The sequence below is a fragment of the Sinohyriopsis cumingii genome, chromosome 3 (assembly GCF_028554795.1).
Source record: "Sinohyriopsis cumingii isolate HCF-2022 chromosome 3, ASM2855479v2, whole genome shotgun sequence".
In the NCBI taxonomy this organism is placed as follows: domain Eukaryota; kingdom Metazoa; phylum Mollusca; class Bivalvia; order Unionida; family Unionidae; genus Sinohyriopsis; species Sinohyriopsis cumingii.
In genome coordinates, this window is record NC_142963.1 from 128,987,380 (window position 1) to 129,007,447 (window position 20,068).

Here is a 20,068-nt window from a genome sequence, read left to right on the forward strand (position 1 = left end):
GCATTGGGATATGTCAAAGCTTTTGAGATATGTTCATGCCATATAAAATGAACTCTTTCCTTAAACTTGTAATAAAACACGAATGCAGTTTTACATTTATTGCATACCCCACTATATTTACCTTTTACTGTATGAATGAAATCCAAATGAATTACGATTTATGAAGGTTTGACATTTGTAAATGAAAGAAGACACAGTAAGTGGTTTGAATCTGGGTGTGTGACATGGAAATAACAGATATGAACAGCTGTATCGAACACCAGATAAAGTATATGAGATTAATTGGGTATGTAATAAGCATTAGTATGTGTTAATAATCAAGCAATAATTTACCTCAGTGCATTTAAATCCTTTCCTCATTTCAGATCTCTTATTTGATATTCCTTGCCATATTTACCTACTTTGTGCTGACAGATCTATACCCCAGTAAGCCTTCAGTATTGGAATACATCACATGGGGATGGACAGTGACCATGTTGATTGAAGAATTCAGACAGGTTAGAGGTTTTTCACAAACGGAAAACTGCATTACATGGTCTGTTTTTGAACATAAAGTTTAATATCAGGTACAAGAGTGTGTAATATATAGCATTCTTGCATGAGGGTTTGTTTGCTATGAAATTTATAAAATGAGTAAATAATAATATATTCCATGAGCTTATGGCAGTCAGTCGCATATTGTTTATTATTCAATGAGTGTCATAAATTTCATGTCAGGATGAACTCAAATTTATGTTCTCTTTATCACAACATTAAGAACGTAACATTACTCATCAATGCTGCTGTGTGGCATAGCTAAGTGTTACTCAACAGCATGATTAAAGATTTTTATGATGTGATGTCAATACTTTATTCATAAAAGTGAGCATTATATAATAAATATATTTATTATATACTTATATGTGAAATACAGACACATAACTGGCAAAATAAGTTTCATATTTTTTTCATTCCTATATTTTCACATGCGAAAAATATTTTCTTATATATATGTGAAAATATAAGATTTCCCATCATACCAAGTTATGCTTGATTGTGTGTCCCTGCAATCATTGTACTTGCAACAACAAAAACAAGTACTTTATGAGCTTGAACAAATAAATGGAAACTGCCTTAAGCTACAGGCGTGGAAATTATTCACTGATAAAGAAATTTGACCGATGCCATTCATGTCTCTCTGAAGTTATTTTTCCTTACTTCCTTGATAGTAACAATAAACCTGCTATGACACATTGCTGAATCAGACTTGATTCTTTTCACATAGGGTCAAATAATTTTAAAAATGACAAAAATGTACTTTTACTGCAACAGATTTAAGTCAACACAATCCTATTGCTTTCTTAAGTAACAAGTCATATATTTATATGATCAGCCTATCAGTGAATTTAATGATATAAACTTTGATTCTGGAGTAAGTTTTAGTACATAATATAAAGAAAATTTTCTTTTCTTATGTTAATATTAGATATGTTTCATCTTGTTGTACCAAAAACAATATATTTGAACTCGTGGCTTTGACTTTCATTAAAATATCACATGTTTGGTACCATATGATGAAATATTCCGGTATTAACATAGGAAAAGAAAATATCCTCTGTGTATCAAATGTTTTCTTAATGTCAAACAAGCCAAAGTCATCTGAATTTATTTTTAAGTATTTTAATTACAGTTTTTCTTAGCTATGATCTAACAGGCCAGGTGATGGCTTTGTCCTGTTTCCCTTATCTGTTGTGTTACACAATATGTCCCTTGTCCATCAATAATTTTTTTACTTTCAGACTTGTTTTCCCAATAAAGGCTTTAAGTCTGAAAAGATTTCAGTCAAAGTTAATATGTATGCTGGTATCACCTAAATACTGGATGAGATCAGTCATAGTGATTTCTCAGAATTTTAGCCAGGTTAATACTCAAAGTTATATAAGCAGAGCTTGTTACACTGCAGAGCATGTTAGCAGCCTTGAAGCTGTATTTCTTAGCAGATTTAATTTGAACTTTGTATTATAGGCTGATATAAAAAAGATTTCATACAAGTTGAAATTTCTGGGGATATATATTACATTAAAACCTGTTATGAGAGACTGCCCCTTCTACCAACAAAAAATGGTCTGACAAGACAGGTGGTCTCTCATAGCAGGTTCATACAAAAAGACCAGTTTCCAAGGTCCAGTTTCAGAACAGTTTAAAGAAAAATAACCACAATCACTGTACATATATTCTACACTTTATTAATAGTTCTTGCTAAAATATTGTATGCATTCATCTAAAAACAAAATTATATAGCAGTAAAGATATACTTCTCTCATTAAACATGAAATCTCATTTACATTTGAAGATCACATATATTAGCACATTAAATCATTTCTGATTTACTCCTTTTCCTTTATAACAACCTAAATTTGTTTCACTGACATTTAAACCACTGTTTTGCATGTGGTCTACTCTTTTTCACTCCTTTCAATTACAATAATTATTTTCTCCAGCCTTAAAATTTTTCTCTTTTTAGTTGGAGGTTTGTCCATTGTTATTAAGGTTCTAGGTGTTAACATTATTAGTGCTCAGTTGTAATATCAAACGTAAAGACGGTTTTGACTGGGCTTTGGGAAAATACAAAATATCTATACATGTGCCTGCATATCAAACAATTAATTAAATAAAAAGAAACAATTATCTCATCCATAAACAGGACCGTTTACTCAGAGACAAAAGTCAACAGCTTCATTCAAAGAAGACATACAGGGACTAACTCTATAAACAAGGTGTGTAAACCAGTTGCACCAACTTGAATAGAGGACGGCTTTGTGATTGGGATGTAATCACTTAACATTGGCGGAAAAAACAACAAACATCACTTGTCTTGAACACTATTAATCGAATCCTGCAAACGATTCTCTCTTGCTCATTTAATAGACAATGACCTTATTCACCCCCAGGCAATACAGATTAGCTCTAAAGACAAACAATATACGCGACCACTACGTCAATTTTTCGGCACTATATTGGCAATTTGTGACATGTACATTAGCCTGGTTCATGGACTATAGCATCTATCACTGGTAGCCACAATCCTTTTTTCTTTGTTTTTTTATTATTATTCCTTTTATGTTTGTTTTTTATCAGAACAATCATTATTAATCAAGCGGTCATTGTAACAATTGATTACATATAGGTCAGTGGTGTCTATTGATTACATATAGGTCAGTGGTGTCCATGTTCTCGCGATATGGTGGTTTATAGGGATGTTGGGTCCTACTCATACATTTGATCTATTCTGGGATAAGACCTGGAAGCAGGCTAAGTGCGGGAATAATTAGCTTGGTTCCCTGCTTCATATGCTTCCTGTGTTGCTCTCCCCTGTATGAATGGCAGAGAACAACGCTGGGAGCATACGAAGCAGGCTACCCGTCTAGTAAATAATCTATATGTACTTTAGTCTGGTTTACAATCGAAACTATAAAACACTATAAGCATACCTATAAAACATCAGATACCAGTAGCCAGCCTTTTATCTTTTTTAGAACAGTATGAGCGGTCATTGTTATAGGGATTAAATAAAGGTCGGTGGAGTTTATCCTTGTTTTTGTGATGCGATCATTCATAGCAGTGTCGAAATGCATATTTTGCCAAGACGTCACAGTTGCTGGTCACATTCAGCAGATGGTCGTTCATGACAGAGTGTTTATATAATAAAATCGATCCATGCATTGCAATTGTGGTCAGAAATGACAGGTGATCGCTCATAGCAGAGGTGGCTCATAAGTTTTTCTTTATTTAGGTAATCTGACATCTGCTTGGCTCTAAAGGCTGTATTTCTTAACAGATTTTAGTCAAACTTGACACATATAGCTATGTCCTCATTATCTCACACTAGTTTGATTCTTGAATGATATTTGCACATATTGATGAGGGGACCAGGCATCTGACTTGGCTAATTATGAGTCAGTAGATCTGAACAGATTTTGGTCACATTTTCTGTGTATTCTTATGTCATCAAGCTCACCTAAAAGGCCAGGCGATGGCATTGTCCTATAATCTTATCTGTTGTGTCACACAGTATGTCTTGTGTCCATCAATAATTTCTTGACTTTTAGGCATGTTACCAGAATAGAAGCTTTAATTATAAATAGAATTATGAATGATATGTATGAATTCGAATCATGTAATCTGGAGTTTGATTTTTTTGAGCATGTTACCAGCTTAGAGGCATATTTCTTAACAGATTTGGGTTCAGCATTGCATTATAGGCTGATATAACCAAGATTTTATGCATGTTGGAGTTTGCAGGACATCTGTTCATATTATTTAGGTATCCGCTTGGCTCAAAAGGCTGTATTTCTTAACAGATTTTAATATGACTCAGCACATATGCCTATGTACTCAATATCTCACACTAATTTGATTGTTGAATAACATCTGAACATACTGATAAGGGGCCCAGGCATCTGACTTGGCTAATTATAATTTTAGAGACAGTTATATACACCTCTCTCTCTCGATAACTTGGCCACATTGATGTCTAAATACACAGACTGCATTATAAGTGAGGGCACAAGTTAGTGAGGGACCCCAAAAAATTATGCTAGAGAACCGCGGGGTTGTGGAAGGTGGGGGACTGGACTGTCTAATGACTGAATCCTCGTTTTATAATTGCATTGAGAATAATTGTCAATAAAGAGCTTTTTTCTGATGAAGTTGTTCATTATTCTGTATTAATTACATTTATTTTCGAAATGTTCAACATCTGAAAGATCAATAACAATGATGATTCCACCTGGTTTCAACAATCAACATAGTACACGAATGTTTTCATGTATTATGTCACAGTTTTTTGTTTTGTTAAATAGTCTGGGTCCTGGAGTGGTGTATAATTTATTTTAGCAAAACAATGAGTCTTCTAAGCAGGGAACCAGACTAACTGTTGATACACTACCAAACAAGATTCCTTTTTATCAAACACATGACACATTTATTTTGTGAGACAATCGTCTACGTTAAAATTAAAATTATTTATTGTTTAATTAGTAAAATATGATGCCATGATTTCATTGCAAGTAATAGTGAAACTTCTTATCATCCTCAAAGATATCTCTACGTGTGAATTCAGGAATTCTCAGAAACTTGTTTTCCCCACAATGGTCTGTATCTGTGAAACAAAGTTCTTTATTTTACAAAGTTCACATTTCACATGGTTGCCTTGCTTTCTATGATCACAGTTTTGAATGAGTCAGTTATTTTAAGGTAGTTTGATTAGATTATGTACACAATAACATTTAAAACAGTGTTCGATTGATCAACTGAAATGAGGTAACCAACATACGAATGGGGCTGCTGGTTCTTTTAAGCATGTAGGATTTGTATGACTTTTAATGTTTTTTAAAAATATTATTCCACCTCTTATATTTGATTCAAAAGACTTAATTAACGTGATAATAGAAAAGGAAGCCAGCTTTTATTCAGTGCAACAGTATGACAAATGTTTCCGCTAGTCCGATATGAAAACACGGTCAGCATTTCATTAGGTTCTCAGAGAAACATTCATGGACATAGCTGTTACGGCAGATTGACACATTTGACATTTAATTACAAGAGGACATATTGCACTTAAAAGGAACTAAAAGACAGAACAAGAACACAAATTTCAATTGATAAAAAATTTATTTAATTGGTATTCAATTAAAGTACTGACTCCATGAGGTGTAAGTGACATTTTCATTTATCAAACTTTCCTTGAATATTATTAATTATGGTGTACTAAGAATGTCCTTTGGAAAGAAAATGTAACAAATTATATGACTTCTTATTAAAAGTTGATATTTCTTAATGTTGATTGATTTCCAGGTTCTATCTACTGTTTTCAATGACAAGACAAGCAGTATATCAGTTTTCATTACCGATTTTGATTGTAATTTTTTCAAGTTGAACAAGTAGGGCTACATTTTGTTGGTATTTTCTGGTTTAAAAAGTGGGATTCACACCTGACTCCTCGTTCTAAGATGGTTCGCAAGTTATCAAGGCATGAGCTATTGAGGGAGTGGTGTATCTGAAGATATATTGGTCAGACTTTATCAGCTTATGTCATCCAAATTATGAATTCATTTGAATATGTGCATCATCTGTGAGAACTAATGACATGATCAGACATCTCTGTTTCTGAAAATACTCTGATCAAATTGTATGTATTATGTTTTTCCACCATGATCTAAGACATTTATCATGAGTGACATTTTATGCATATGATGTGCAAGTCATTTTGACCAAGTTTGTCCTCATTCTGAAATTCATTATTTTTAGAAGGGTACCAAGTTCTGCAGATTTCATAGTTACTACAAGCTACAAATTTCAAGACCCAACAAATAATAATATTTTCATGGAAACCATATGATGTCTTCTGAAATCATTGTACTGAATAATAGTAAAAATTTCTTCAAAAACCACAAAGATTTAATCATTGCAATCTTTTGCCTATATTAAGGTTTGCAAAATACAATAATTACTTATTTAGTTGCAGTAATACCTGACCTTCTACTGTTGCATTGCTACCCATTTCTGGGATGCTAAGTCCAAAGTACAGGCTAAATATTCCCTCCTCCATTTATGAATTGGAGGGCCAATGAGAAAAGAACACAGTCCCAGTCTGATTCCTTAGTTATATCCAGTATATATAATATCTTCCTCTTTTTCCTTGGACTCTCATGTTCTTACATGTGTGGTAGTATGCACAACAATTTAGAATTTTTGGACTGCTCTGGTGATCTAAGTGGTTTGAATGTCCACCTCGGAAGCAGGAGGTTGTGGGTTAGGACCCCAGCCAAGTCATACCAAAAACTTATAAAGATGATATTAACAGCTGCCTTGCTATGCGATGAACATTAAGAGTTTAGTGTTGGGACTGGTCAGCCTGGTGTCAGGATAATATGACTGGGTGGGACATGATGCAACATGTCTGCATCATGATGCCCCAGGAAGGAAAAATGGTGCTGTGTTTTGAGCATTAATCACTCATCACTGGTCAATGCACTTCAAGCAGCTGATCACTGGGTGACAGGAATCAGGTTAATACACCTCATTTCCCCCTCTCAATCCATTTAATCCCTATGGGATACATTCCTGTTCAGATCTTGTGTTGCTTCCACACTCAGTGGTGGACTGAGAGCTTGCTCTGAAGTTTTCTCTAGGTCAGGAGGCTACCAGACAGGAGAAAGAGTGATCTGTCCCTTCTTCTATGCTCTGACTTCTGGTTTCTGCCTCTGGTTATCGGGTCAATTCCCCTTCTCGATCCCTTAAGCCCCCTTCCCTTTAGTTTCTGGTGCTTTTTAGGTGGGGGTATTGACTCGAAACTGGGCATGTCTCCCAGTCACATCTTTAGAGGACTTGAAACTAACAGCTTGAACCCTGCTTACAATAGCACCATATGACGATTTTGTTTTGGCTGGCTCCATGTGTTTATTGAAGGATGGATTCATGGAGGCTGTGGCTAAAACAGCAATGCATGTACTTTTTTGATGTCCACAGTGCTCTCTGCAGAGCTTCTCCACCTCTATAGAGGTGCCAGTTTGGAGAAGGAGTATTATGCATGCCTTGTCAGAAAAGTGAAATTCATGCCTTGTCAGTGGAAAAGGGTTGCTTATGGTTAAATGATAACTGTGATTCAGCTTCTCATCTTCTGGCTTAGAATCAGCCCTTACTTCTGTTTAGATTCCCAGTCTCAGTGATACCTAACGTGGAGATGATCAAGACAGGACCTGTTGTCCAGCTAGAGCATTAGAATTTTATTTGGCATCCTCTGAAAAGAGAAGGAAAGGTCATATTACTTTCTTTCTCCCTCAAGGGTTCCTCTGATACTTCAGTGACCACCATTTCCAGGTGGATATGTCCTCACAATCAAGAGAGCTTATCTTTCTTTTTTGAGAATTGAAGCTCATGAGGTTAGGGCTATTGCTGATTCTTTGGCCTACTATAATCACTCCTCTTTTGGATGATGTCATGCAAGAGCCTCCTTCTGCTGGTCCCTCTGTACCTTTTCATGCATTTGCCTTAGGTGCATAAGAGTGAAGGCATTTATTTGTTGGGTCCAATTGTGACAGTACAGCTTGTGGCCAGGCTATCTAGCTTACAGAGAAAACACTCCTTTCTTGTACCAGTTTTTGCTTCTGCAGTCATAAGTCTCCCTTTTAACTTGCAAATTCAGGAATGCAATAGCAATGTACTACTGCTATTAAAGTGTACTTTTTGCTTTATTTTGGGTGGATTGGTGGAGATGCAGGGTAAACTAATTTTATTCATGTACCTGCAACAATTGTAAAGATTCACTGCCCCCACCATACTCTGATGTCACATGGTCTCGGTCCACATCAAATGAGGAAGATACAGTATGTTGGCTGTGACTATAGAATCATATTGGAATTGTGTTCTTTTTTCTCCTGCCCTCCAATTACTAACTGGAGGAAGGAATATTTCGCTTGGACCTGGGATTTAAGCATTCCAGAAAAGTGTAGCAATGCAATAGTAGTAAGTAAGTATTACATAATTAAAATTAGTTTTACTCACAGAAAACTACAGACTTGCTCAAAGATTATGTATGAAATGAGCACTCATGCTAAATCCTCTGTTCAGTCTCGAGTTCTATTGCAGGTTGTGGCAAGAGACGAGCGTTTTATTAGTTTTAAGATCTACAGCTGGATTAGGAGTGTATGGAACCAGTTTGATCTTCTGATGTACATGTTCTTTTTGGTGTCTGTCATAATTCGCTGTGCCCTGAACGAAGATCAATTTCCATGGGCTCGCAACACATACAGCATAACATTGGCCATGTATTACCTACGTTTCATGCAGGTTTTCTTTGTGGAGAAACACATGGGGCCTAAAGTCATTATGATCAAAAACATGGTGAGTATTAATATTTTCTTATTTACATTTACAACACTTTTTAATGAATAATGCATTGTACTGTTAACTTGAACTAAGCACACTTTAATTACATCAAAGTGGCCTCGAAAAACAGTTGATTGCTTAATAAAGGTTCATTTCTACAAAAAGGTGGATGTCAGGAATCCTAGAATGAAAGTAGCTACATTGGTCAAATTTGACTGTAAATGAAATGGAATGGGAATGGTCATGCATATTTATTTTACCCAGGATTTATGAGGAAAAATTTAGGCTGAGTTAAGATTTAAAGAAGAATATTTATGCTTATACTAGCTATATGACATATATTTGAGCCTTTCATTTTTTTAATATTTTATGAAATACAGTTACAGAACTATATGATGCAAAATTTATTTTACAAGTAATTCATGACTGCCTGAATAATTTAAGGATTATCTAGAAACTTAAGTCCCTATAGATGCATTGCCTGATAGAACTGAAGTGATGGGGGTGGTGGTACAAATTTGGGTATGTGATTTATTCAGATTGCTAGATAATAACACAACGAATGGTTGGGGAGTGAGATGGCTAAAAAAAATATCTGGAATTTTATTTTTCTTTCAAATACATTAATTTGTTTTTAGTACCATACAGTTACAACAACTAATCATGGTCCAGTCTCCCAAGCTATTGTTTAGCAGTGAGAAAGGTAGAAGTCACTGGCTCACGTAGGTGAAAGTTAGACTAGAGTGATTTCCACTGGATAAAGGAATTGATGCTGTATCCTGCCCACACTTCAGTTAGTACTTCTGCTTGTGCTAGGAAGTGTGCCCTTCTAGAATCCACCTTGCAAAGCTGTTTTAATTTGTACCTTTTATGTATGGAGAGATTATGAGGCTTTTTTCTCACAGGGAAGAAAGCTTTATCTGTATTTATATCTTTTGCTTGCTCAGTTATTTCCAAGACTACATTTTGCATTGGTCTAATATAACCATGTAATATACAGGTTAGTGTCATTTTTTATTACCTGCCCAATGGTCAGTAGTATGTTCATTCAATAAATTTGTACTTGACCTAGTGTATAAATGCTGTCACTACTCGTCTAGTTGTACATATTGTAAGGTCATTTATGTAGTTATTGTAGACATTTTTGTTTTTCATTTACATCCTCTTCACATTAAGTGTATGCAATTCTTGGCTGATTCCACCTTTATTAGTGATCATTTTTCTGTCTGTATTTACAGGTGTCAACATAGTAGGCAACTTCTGGATACGTTTTTCATTGGTATTTCAGTCACACATGTGCAGAAGGGTAAAAGTTGGAGGGGTTTTTTTTTGCTTATTGGACCCATCATTTTCATGTCCTAACCACTCTTTACTCCAAATCCCCAACTTATCCTACTTTTTGCAAAGGTTGACCTGTCTGTGTGCAGTTCAGACTGGTCTGCCTTTGATCTCAGGCAAAAAAAGTCTTAATCTGGATACAAAATCAGATTCCAACAACAGGCGAACTTTTGGTGTAAAAAAATCTGTTCTTAAAAATTATGTTTTTCCCTCTGTATACTATATGTTTTGTCATGTGAGTAGAAAGCCCAGATTATCTAGCACTATTGGAGAGATACATCTGTCTGCTTTTCTGTAATACTACCCACTTTAGTATATCTTAATTGACCTTGACACTACAGAGCTTGGAAGTAGGGTGCTACCTCCTGACACATAAAGGTGGTGCTAGGGGTTAATGAGTGAAGGGTTTTGATTGGCAGCAGTTAGTAAATGGCTCTGAAACAGCCTCATTTGATGCAGGAAGGGACCACATTCTACAGTCCTCCCTGGTATCCCATGACCTTGCATCAGATCACCTCTGCATTATATGCAATCTTGACGTATCAGTCCCTAACCCTCCACCTTTATCTGCTACTAAGGGAAGCCTCCATATGATTAATAGAACCAAACTAATGCACAACATCCAAGCTAACTTAACAACTTGCTTACCTGCTACCGCAGAACAACTTGATAACTGCCTGCATTCATTGCTTGACAAACATGCACCAGCTACCAAGTGCAGAGTATCAATTCAAAAGTGTTCTCCATGGTATAGCAGTGTTAGGGACCAGCTTCGCACTTCTAAAAGAGACTGCTGTAAAGCTGAGAGGCTTTGGCTTTCCACCAGACTCACTATTCATAAGCAAATCTATGAAGCCTCTAAGAAGACTGTCACAAATATAGTCCATGCAGCAAAATCAGCCCACTACACTACAAAGATCATGGAAAGTTCCAGCTGCAAAGATCTCTTTGAGATTACTAACAAGCTAATGTCAAGGAACAGATCTACACCACTTCCAACTACCTTCTCTCCAGTTGACCTTGCAGACATGTTTGCAAATTTCTTCAGTGACAAAGTACAAACCATTAGAGATAAGCTTGACACCACAATTTCAATTGACTCGTCGTCACCATACAGTTGGAATACAGAATTTGAGCGGCAACCATTAGCAGCATTTGAACCTGTCTCTATGGATTTCGTACGTACAATCCTGATGAAGAGTGCACCAAAGTCATGTGAACTTGATCCAATTCCAACATCACTGCTGCTCGAGTGCTTAGATCCAGTATTGCCTTCACTAACTGATGTTATTAATACCTCTCTCTCATCCGGGAAATTCCCATCATTTTTCAAAACTGCCATTGTAAAGCCTCTGCTGAAGAAACCAACACTAGACCATAGCGATTTAAAGAACTACCACCCAGTTTCTAATCTCCCATTCATATAAAAAATCTTAGAAAAGGTTGTTCTATCCCAGCTTGTATCTCATCTAAATTCAAACAGTCTTTTTAGCAATGTACAATCTGCATATCGCCCTTGCCACAGTACTGAAACTACTCTTCTAAAAGTAGTTAATGACATTCTCTCAGCGTTGGATAGCGGAAAGATTACAGTCCTCACCCTCCTTGATTTGTCTGCAGCATTTGACACAATAGGCCATGATATATTGCTTCAATGTCTCCAGCATGTATTTGGCATTCATGATACAGCCTTACTGTGGTTCAAGTCCTACTTGATCAACAGGACACAAATTGTATCTGCAAATGGAATACACTCCAGCCCAGTTGATCTATGTTGTGGTGTTCCACAGAGGTCTGTTCTTGAACTTGTTCTCTTCATTCTGTACACTCAGCCGCTCTCAAGTGTCATAGATCATCATCCAATGTCTCACCAGTTGTACACTGATGACACCCAAATATACAAATCTAGCCACACAACTGAAGTTGATGCTACCATCCAAGGTGTAGAGAGGTGCATTTCTCATGTGAAATCATGGATGACATGTAACAAGCTGCAGATGAATAATGATAAAACTGAGGCCATTCTGATCACAACACAAAGACTTTCTCATTCACATCCTTTACCTCAAACAATAAATATCAGCAGCACCAACATTAAATTCACACAATCAGTACGAAACCTAGGTGTTACTCTGGACAGTACTCTCACATTGCACCAACATGTCATGAACATATGCAAGGCTGCATATCTTGAGCTGAGACGCATCAGCTCAATTCACAAACATCTTTCAGTTGATGCCACTAAAACAATTGTGTTCATTAGTACTTTCAAGACTGGACTATTTTAACTCAATTCTGTCTGGTTCATCTCGATATCTGCTCCAGAAACTTCAAAAAGTTCAAAACACAGCTGCTCAGATCATACTTAGAGTACCACAATCAGAGCACACCTTCCCGCTGCTCTGTACCCTACACTGGCTATCCATTCGATCCAGAATCAAACACAAAATTTGTTCTCTGTGTTATGTTTCACTGTCGGACTCTAGTCCAACATACCTATCCAACCTCGCCCATGTGTACACACCAGCAAGATACTTATGCTCCTCTTCTGACAATCGTATACTCATTATTCCCACTATGAAAACAAAGTCATATGGACAGTGTTCTTTTGCATACCAGAGCCCAGCAACGTAGAATGAATTGCCCACTGAACTTAGACACAAAGACACAGTGATCACATTCAAGAGGGCTCTCAAAACTCACTTATTTCGACTGCAAGAACAAACTTAAAGACTTAATAATGTTTCCTACCTTAAATATTCTTTTTTGTAAAAAAATTTCTTTTATGTTTTCTAATTTCATGGTGTTTGTTTTTGTAATCATATCATTATATGTTTTTTATCTTACAGGTGTTGTCTAATGTTGTAAAGTGCTTAGAGCTTCTAAAGATTAGGTACTATACAAAGTCCTCATTATTATTATTATCTAATATCCCCTAAATGGTCTTAGCATCATGAACCTGACTGAACAGAGTTTCTCGTTTCAGATGGCTTAAAAAATGTATTGAGATACGATTCAGATATGTCCAATAATAGTAATAATAATAATAATAATAATAATAATAAAGACTTTATTTAGAGAAGGTAACTCAGTTAGTTACAGAACTAATCTTCCTTGAGGCCTTCTATCTGTTATGTACAATATATACAGCATATACAACATGTGAAGAATCTGGCTTGGCACTAACTAGTTATTAGTGATTTTAAAAATCAAAGTATCAAGCCTGGAACATACGCACAGGCATCTGTGAACACATAAACATATATAAAATACAAAATATCAACCTGCATTGAAAAATTCGACTGTGAAAATGATGCAAAGTTTCAGGAAAGCAGGCAGTATTTATTTTACTAGAACTGTTCAGTTGTCTAGAGATTTCATCCATTTTGAGACATTGATTATGAAAAGAAGAAATGCTAGGAGCCTGCCTTATGTTACTGAGAATGTTGTTCCATACCAGTGGACCGGAATATTGAAAACTTTTTCTAAACAATCAAAGTATTCTTTTGCTAAGTATATGTTATAAATGGTGATTAATATTTGGTAACTTTCTAATTGAGGAATTTAATTGCAAAATAGGAGATTAAGAAATCATTAATAAAAAATCACCATTAATAATTTTGCAGAAAGGTCTTTGGTTATTTCATTCTTTATTTTTTCTTAACTGCATATTTGATGTTTTATATTCAATAAAGAAGAGAAGTTTACATTTAATCAACTTTGAAAAATACTGATGTGTGAATTATTTGTTAATTGACCAATGTTTTGTTTTTGCTAAATATGTTTGACCTAATTTTATAGGAAAAACATAACTATTTGTTACTTTAATTGGAAACTTTCTTGAACTATTTGTGAATTTCACGTAAATTCTTTAATTAACATAATTAAACAAATGATTAAGAAATAAAGAAATCATTGCCCAAAAGTCCAATGATCATTGCATTTTCAAAGTGAAATTGATTTGCTAATTGAGAATTTATCTTCATTTGCTAATCCACCCTTCATTTGTCCAACTGATTTGTTAATTAAGAATGTACTCTTACTGACTCAGTCATTGATCTGCCCTTCTTTTGTCATCTTTATTGGCTAATAAATATTTTGATTGATGCATATATTTTCTTGTTGTCCTTTATAGCACATAATCTTTAAACAATATCATTAATAAGTGCTCTTTATTAAGTTGGCACTTTAACAAAACACCTTAATACATGCATTTTAAAACAGGTTCAGAATCCATTTGATGTACTCTTATCCATTATAAAGTGTATCTCAGTATATGCCCAAGAGAAGACCATAGACCACTGATCAATCTTATTGTTTCATTATTGTAATACACTAATGAGAATATAAAAACCTTGTCATTCTCTTTCATAATTGTGATAGTCATTGACTTTGTCAATTCAGTTCTTATCTTTTAAGTGGTTGCACTGTTTTTTGCTTGAAGATGTCCTTGTTATTAAATGTTTTCAAACCCTTACCAAAAGGATTATTCTGGTGTTTCCTAAATGTGCTAAACCTCCAAGAGAAAAGCTGGAGAAGACCAAGACTACCTTGAAAATGTGCCTGCTCTTACAGTTGCTGAAATTTCCATACAAAATGACAACGATGCTGAATGCACAATTCATACTTTATAGCTGCAGCAGATAATGCAGATGTACAAATATGTGCTAACCAAATGGAGCCCATTAATATTGAGACTGTTCCTGAGCTTGCAGTAGATAAACTGGACTACAGCAAGCATTTAACAGACATAAACCAGCTTATTGGTACTACTAGGTCACCAACAGAGGAAAATACATGAAATGGGAAATTGATGATACAATAAGAAATGTTGAGGAGGTAAAACTGTGTCACATTAGGCCCATATCTGCTAATTACCTCTTTACACAATACTTTGTCAAACTGGATACAAATTTAATTTTTCAAAAATATTCAGATCCCTTCCATGAGCCAGCTAATACCTGACATCTTCACATAAAAATGAACAGGAGGTTCTATCCTGGTTACTATGTATATGGGACAGTCACATGCCTGTGAAAACCAAGATGTTTCAGAATTATGGCACAACTCTAATTCAGAGTAAAAGTCAGAGTTTCAGGGCTCAAGCTATTTCAAGCGAAATGGACATACACTGAGAAGCAAAGTCTCCATATTTCAGAAACTACCATGAGACCTGGAGGAAAACATAAACACATTCATCAAATGTACAAGGAGGATGCAGGAGGAAGAGAAATTTGAAGACCATTTAATTGAAATCATGGATGAAACTAGTGTATTTTGATTTGGTACCTGAAATAATTATTCATAGGGTCAGGATTAGAGAGGTGCAGGTTAGAGGTACTGGTAGTGACAAGTGCCATTTAACTTGTTTATTGACATGCTTGGCATCTGGTGATTGTTACCATCCATGATCATCTTTTGATAAGAAAGAGAACTAGAGAATGTGGAGTTCCCAAAGGGGTTTATAGTGAAGTTTAACAAAAACCATGGATGGACTAACACCTCGTATTGGAATATATTGAGGAAGTGTGGAAAATACACATGAAGCACATGCCTTCTCCCCTGGTGTTAGATTTATTCCATGGTTATTGCCTGATGCAGTTACAAAATCAATGAAAAAGTCTAGAACAATAATGGCAGTAAACCTCAGTGGATGCACAAGTAAACTAAGGCAACTGGATATGTATCTAAGTTATTCAGTGGACTGCTGTGAGGAAATTGCTTAGTCTACATGAAGGACCAGACTTCCAAAATGTTTGTAACCCATGAGGATGGTGTGGAGACAAACAAAAGAAATCTAGCCCTTGAAACAGCAGATGATTGGCTGGATTGATTAAGCTGTTTGAAAGAAGAAAAGAGCAATGATCAGCAGCAGCTTCAGGTTGTGTACTTTCAACAGCAATTAATGGCAGGGAGGAGCATACCATTCATACATATTTTGAATGGTGATAACCACATTTGTATAACCACAAGCTATTATTTTTATTTCCCTGATGACGTGTAACCAATTTGATCCAGTCAATGGGACTATCACACCAGTAGAGACTTTTAGTAGAATTACATGGAGAGTGTATTACCTGATAAAGTTAATGGTCTCAGCCATTAAACAATACGGTTAAAGAGTGACCTTTACTGAGTACATCAATATAACATATGCTGCTGTTCAGACAATGGCATTGTCATAGACATTTTCATTTCCAAATCACAGAAAATATTTATGAATTTGTGAGAAATCTTAAAAATTAATTCAGAGTCATATCTATAAAAATTGACTCTGCACAGTATAAATTTTTATTTCACAGTTAAGATAAACTGAGTAAGTAAGAATCTACGAATCTGTTTAAAAAGGACACTTATTTGATCAAAATACCTCTGTCCATTCCAAAGTATGCAGATTTAGGTTAAAGCCTCAATGGCACTATTTATAAAAAATTTCACCATTCTTCCAGTCTAACTAAATTTTAAAAGGATGGAAATGATTTATTTAAAAAGCTATCTGACATAAATCATTCTTTGAAATAATCAAGATGTTAGATTTAAATATGACATTAAAATATTTAGTTTCAAATTAAGAGGTGCCAAGGGCTAATATTTACAAGAAGCATGCAGTTTGAGATTGTGTATGATCCCTCTTCCTGTAAAGAAAAAAGATGCTATGCTCATGCCATCCTTTTCTAATATCCTCATTTGGGGTGGCTGTGGGGTGAATTTCAGACAATTTGCCACAAAGGAAAGACTCTGCCCTTATGATCCATGGATCAAGTGAAAAGACTTGGAAGGCATCCAGACCATGTACAGTTCCCCTTCCCAATTGTCAAGGGTTCCATTTTGTACAGACATCCTTGTGAGAGAAAAAACATTCAGAGCCAGTGTTCTGCAGCAAGAAATAGACTATCTTTTCACAAAAGGAGTGTAGAGATTGCTTGATGCATCAACTCAGTGGAATTTTTGCTCAAGATCATTCTTGGTGCCAAAGGCCGATGGCACCACACCCTTTGGCAAGTCATAAATTTGAGTTCTCTCAACCTTTTCTTCCAGTCACCACAGTTAAGACTGGAGATACTGAGAAAAATTCTAATGTCCCTTAGGAGGGAGATATTGTAGTCAGTTTAAGTCATCCAAATGTGTACTCCCATGTTTCAGTAGGAATTCCTGAGGTTCATTTTCAATTATATGTTATACCAATTCAGGACACTTCCATTTGGTTTTAGTATTAACTCCTGGGTCTCATGTCTGTGACCTCTAGGTACCTGAATGACATATCTTAAAAGAACCAGATGAACTGTGTGTTAATCACGAAAAGAATACCATTGTCTCCCACCTGTTCAACCTTGGCTTCATTATCAATGAGAACAAATCTGACAGCATCCCATCTCAACATTTTACCCATTTTGGTATGGAGTTTACAATGCATATGAAAAGGGTTTTGTCTCTCCCAGGAAAAAGCATATTAACAGTGTTTTGACCCTCACTAACAACCGTGTCTCAGCTCAGAATTACTTTTCCAGCTGGGTCTCAGTATGGCAGTGGATCTCATTGTCCTGAGCCTCCTGTTTATGATATTGTGGATGACTCTTTGTCCCAATGGCTACAAGCTTTGCCCTTCTGCATGAACAAGCCTTTGCTTCAGGATATATGATGTTCCTTCTCAGCCATTAAGAGAACCTCCTTTTGGCTTATGATGGGTGTTCCCTTGCAGGTTTAGCATTATGGAATTTTGGACTGTGTGATTTCCAGGACAGCAAGCTGGAGCGCCCACTTGCTGCTCTTATTTTGGTGAGATCAGCAGCTTGTACCATTCTTAGGACTGACTATTGCACATCAGTCTCTTGGAGACAAAGGGCATAATGAATGCAATTTAGCTGAGGCAGCAGACACTGTCTGGAATCATTCTATCTGAAAATTGCACTGTGGACCAAATCCCCAGATCTCATCTTCCTGATTTGGGATTTTCTCAGATGATGTGATCAATCAACAATTTATCCATGTTCAAGTTTATCATATTCCAAGCAGATTCAATGTATTGCAGACTCACTGTCCCAGTGGAATCTGTCCATTATTATGAGCATATCCACATGGTGCTCTAACCCATATATTTCACAACATTTGAAGCTGTTTCATGTACCTTCAGTGATTGGAGATAAGGCATTCTCAAGGGTAAAGGGATGTAACTCCCTCTACCTCGTACCTGTTCTCCAAAAGTATTATGACATAGTAATGTATATGAGGAAAAAAAACATTTTTTAAGTAAAATTTTTTTAATTATAATAGCTAACCTGATAAAATTATGATTCCACCCTCTCAACTTCCAGCTTGTTTGGCAAGTTGTCCATTTCTGTTCCAGTTATCCAATTGAAGATCAGTTTTGTCTGACTGCCAGTTAATGTGTGAAAATGTTTTTCAGCTTTTCTATAGCTAAAAACTGGCTTGGCAGGGCTGGATTTGCAAAATATTAGTCATAATCCTTAGGTATTATTATTGAATAATGTATTTGAAACAGACACACATTTTAATTCAAAAATTGGTTTCTAATACTGTAAAAGAATTCAAACATAAATTCTATTACAAAATGCTAGAGCATTATTGTGCTTCTGCAGAACAAGACTGTTAAACATCAATCTCAATCAGTGACTTGATAGCTAGACCATGTAGAAAGTGTCAGAATGTTTTCTTCAAAATGTATTTTCAAAATTTTCCTTTCACAACATGAATGGGACTGTTATTCAAAAATATTGAAAATTACCTTATTTACTTTATTTTCACCTCAAAGAAAACTGAAATAATACTAATGAAAGTATGACTTCATTAAAAAAAATTATAGTCAGTTAAACACATTCTGTCACATTATTTTTTAACTGCAGGGGTCTATCAGGATATGAAGCGATCAAGAGTTTGAATATAAGGTACCTCAGACAGTGATCAGGATAGTTTATGGCATTAGGTTGAGGATGACATGCATATACATCCTGCTGTACAGTCTTGCTGTTATAACATGCATATGCATTCAATTTGGATGCCACAAAATAATTCGTACTTCAGTATTTCTGAACATATTTTGCTTATGTAACATGGTATACCACAATAATATTAGGTACCAACAATTTATTTTCAAGGGGCAGGGACCTGTGATTCTTTTTTAAGTTCAGACTTTCAAAAAATATCTTTCTTTGATTTTTAGCGAAGTTACACCATATTATATCCATTATACTATTGGAGAGAAGTGCCTTGAGCAGAACATGAATCTGTATGCTGTCTTCGTGGACCTGACGAAGGCTTTTGATACAGTCAACAGAGACGTACTGTGGGTAGCACTCAAGAAACTTGGTTGTCCTCAGAAGTTTACCAACCTCATTCGGCTCCTCCACGTTGACATGACTGGAGAGATTCTCTCAGACGGTGAACCCTCTGAGAAATTCCCAGTACCTAATGGTGTCAAACAGGGCTGTGTACTTGCTCTGATGCTCTTCAACCTCTTCTTCGCACAGGTACTGTTCCATGCTATCTGTGACCTTGACATTGGCATCTACATTAGGTATCGCCTGGATGGATCAGTGTTTGATCTCCGTCGCCTAGCTGCAAAAACAAAGACGCTAGAAAGACTCATCATTGAAGCACTCTTTGCAGATGACTGTGCCCTCATGGCCCATGAAGAGACTCACCTACAGGCAATCATGGACAGATTCTCTGAAGCCTCTAACTTATTTGGACTCACAATCAGCCTAGGAAAGACAGAAGTCCTCTTCCAGCCCGCCCCAATCACTGTCCCCTCACAACCCTGTATCACCATTGGCAACACGCAGCTGAAGAATGTGGACAGTTTCAAATACCTTGGCAGCACGATATCTAGTGACAGCTCCCTGGA

At 35.9% G+C, this 20,068-nt stretch overlaps 1 protein-coding gene across 2 annotated transcripts in view; it reads left to right on the top strand.

Annotated features, from left to right (window-relative positions):
• Window positions 1-20,068, top strand: part of LOC149803825 (transient receptor potential cation channel subfamily M member-like 2) — a 263,431-nt gene that overhangs the window by 176,919 nt on the left and 66,444 nt on the right. For both annotated transcript variants that reach the window (XM_089953643.1, XM_089953644.1), the window contains 2 exons: window positions 366-497; window positions 8,629-8,883. In XM_089953643.1, coding sequence (XP_089809769.1) covers window positions 366-497; window positions 8,629-8,883 — 387 coding nt within the window. The remainder of the gene's footprint in view (window positions 1-365; window positions 498-8,628; window positions 8,884-20,068) is intronic.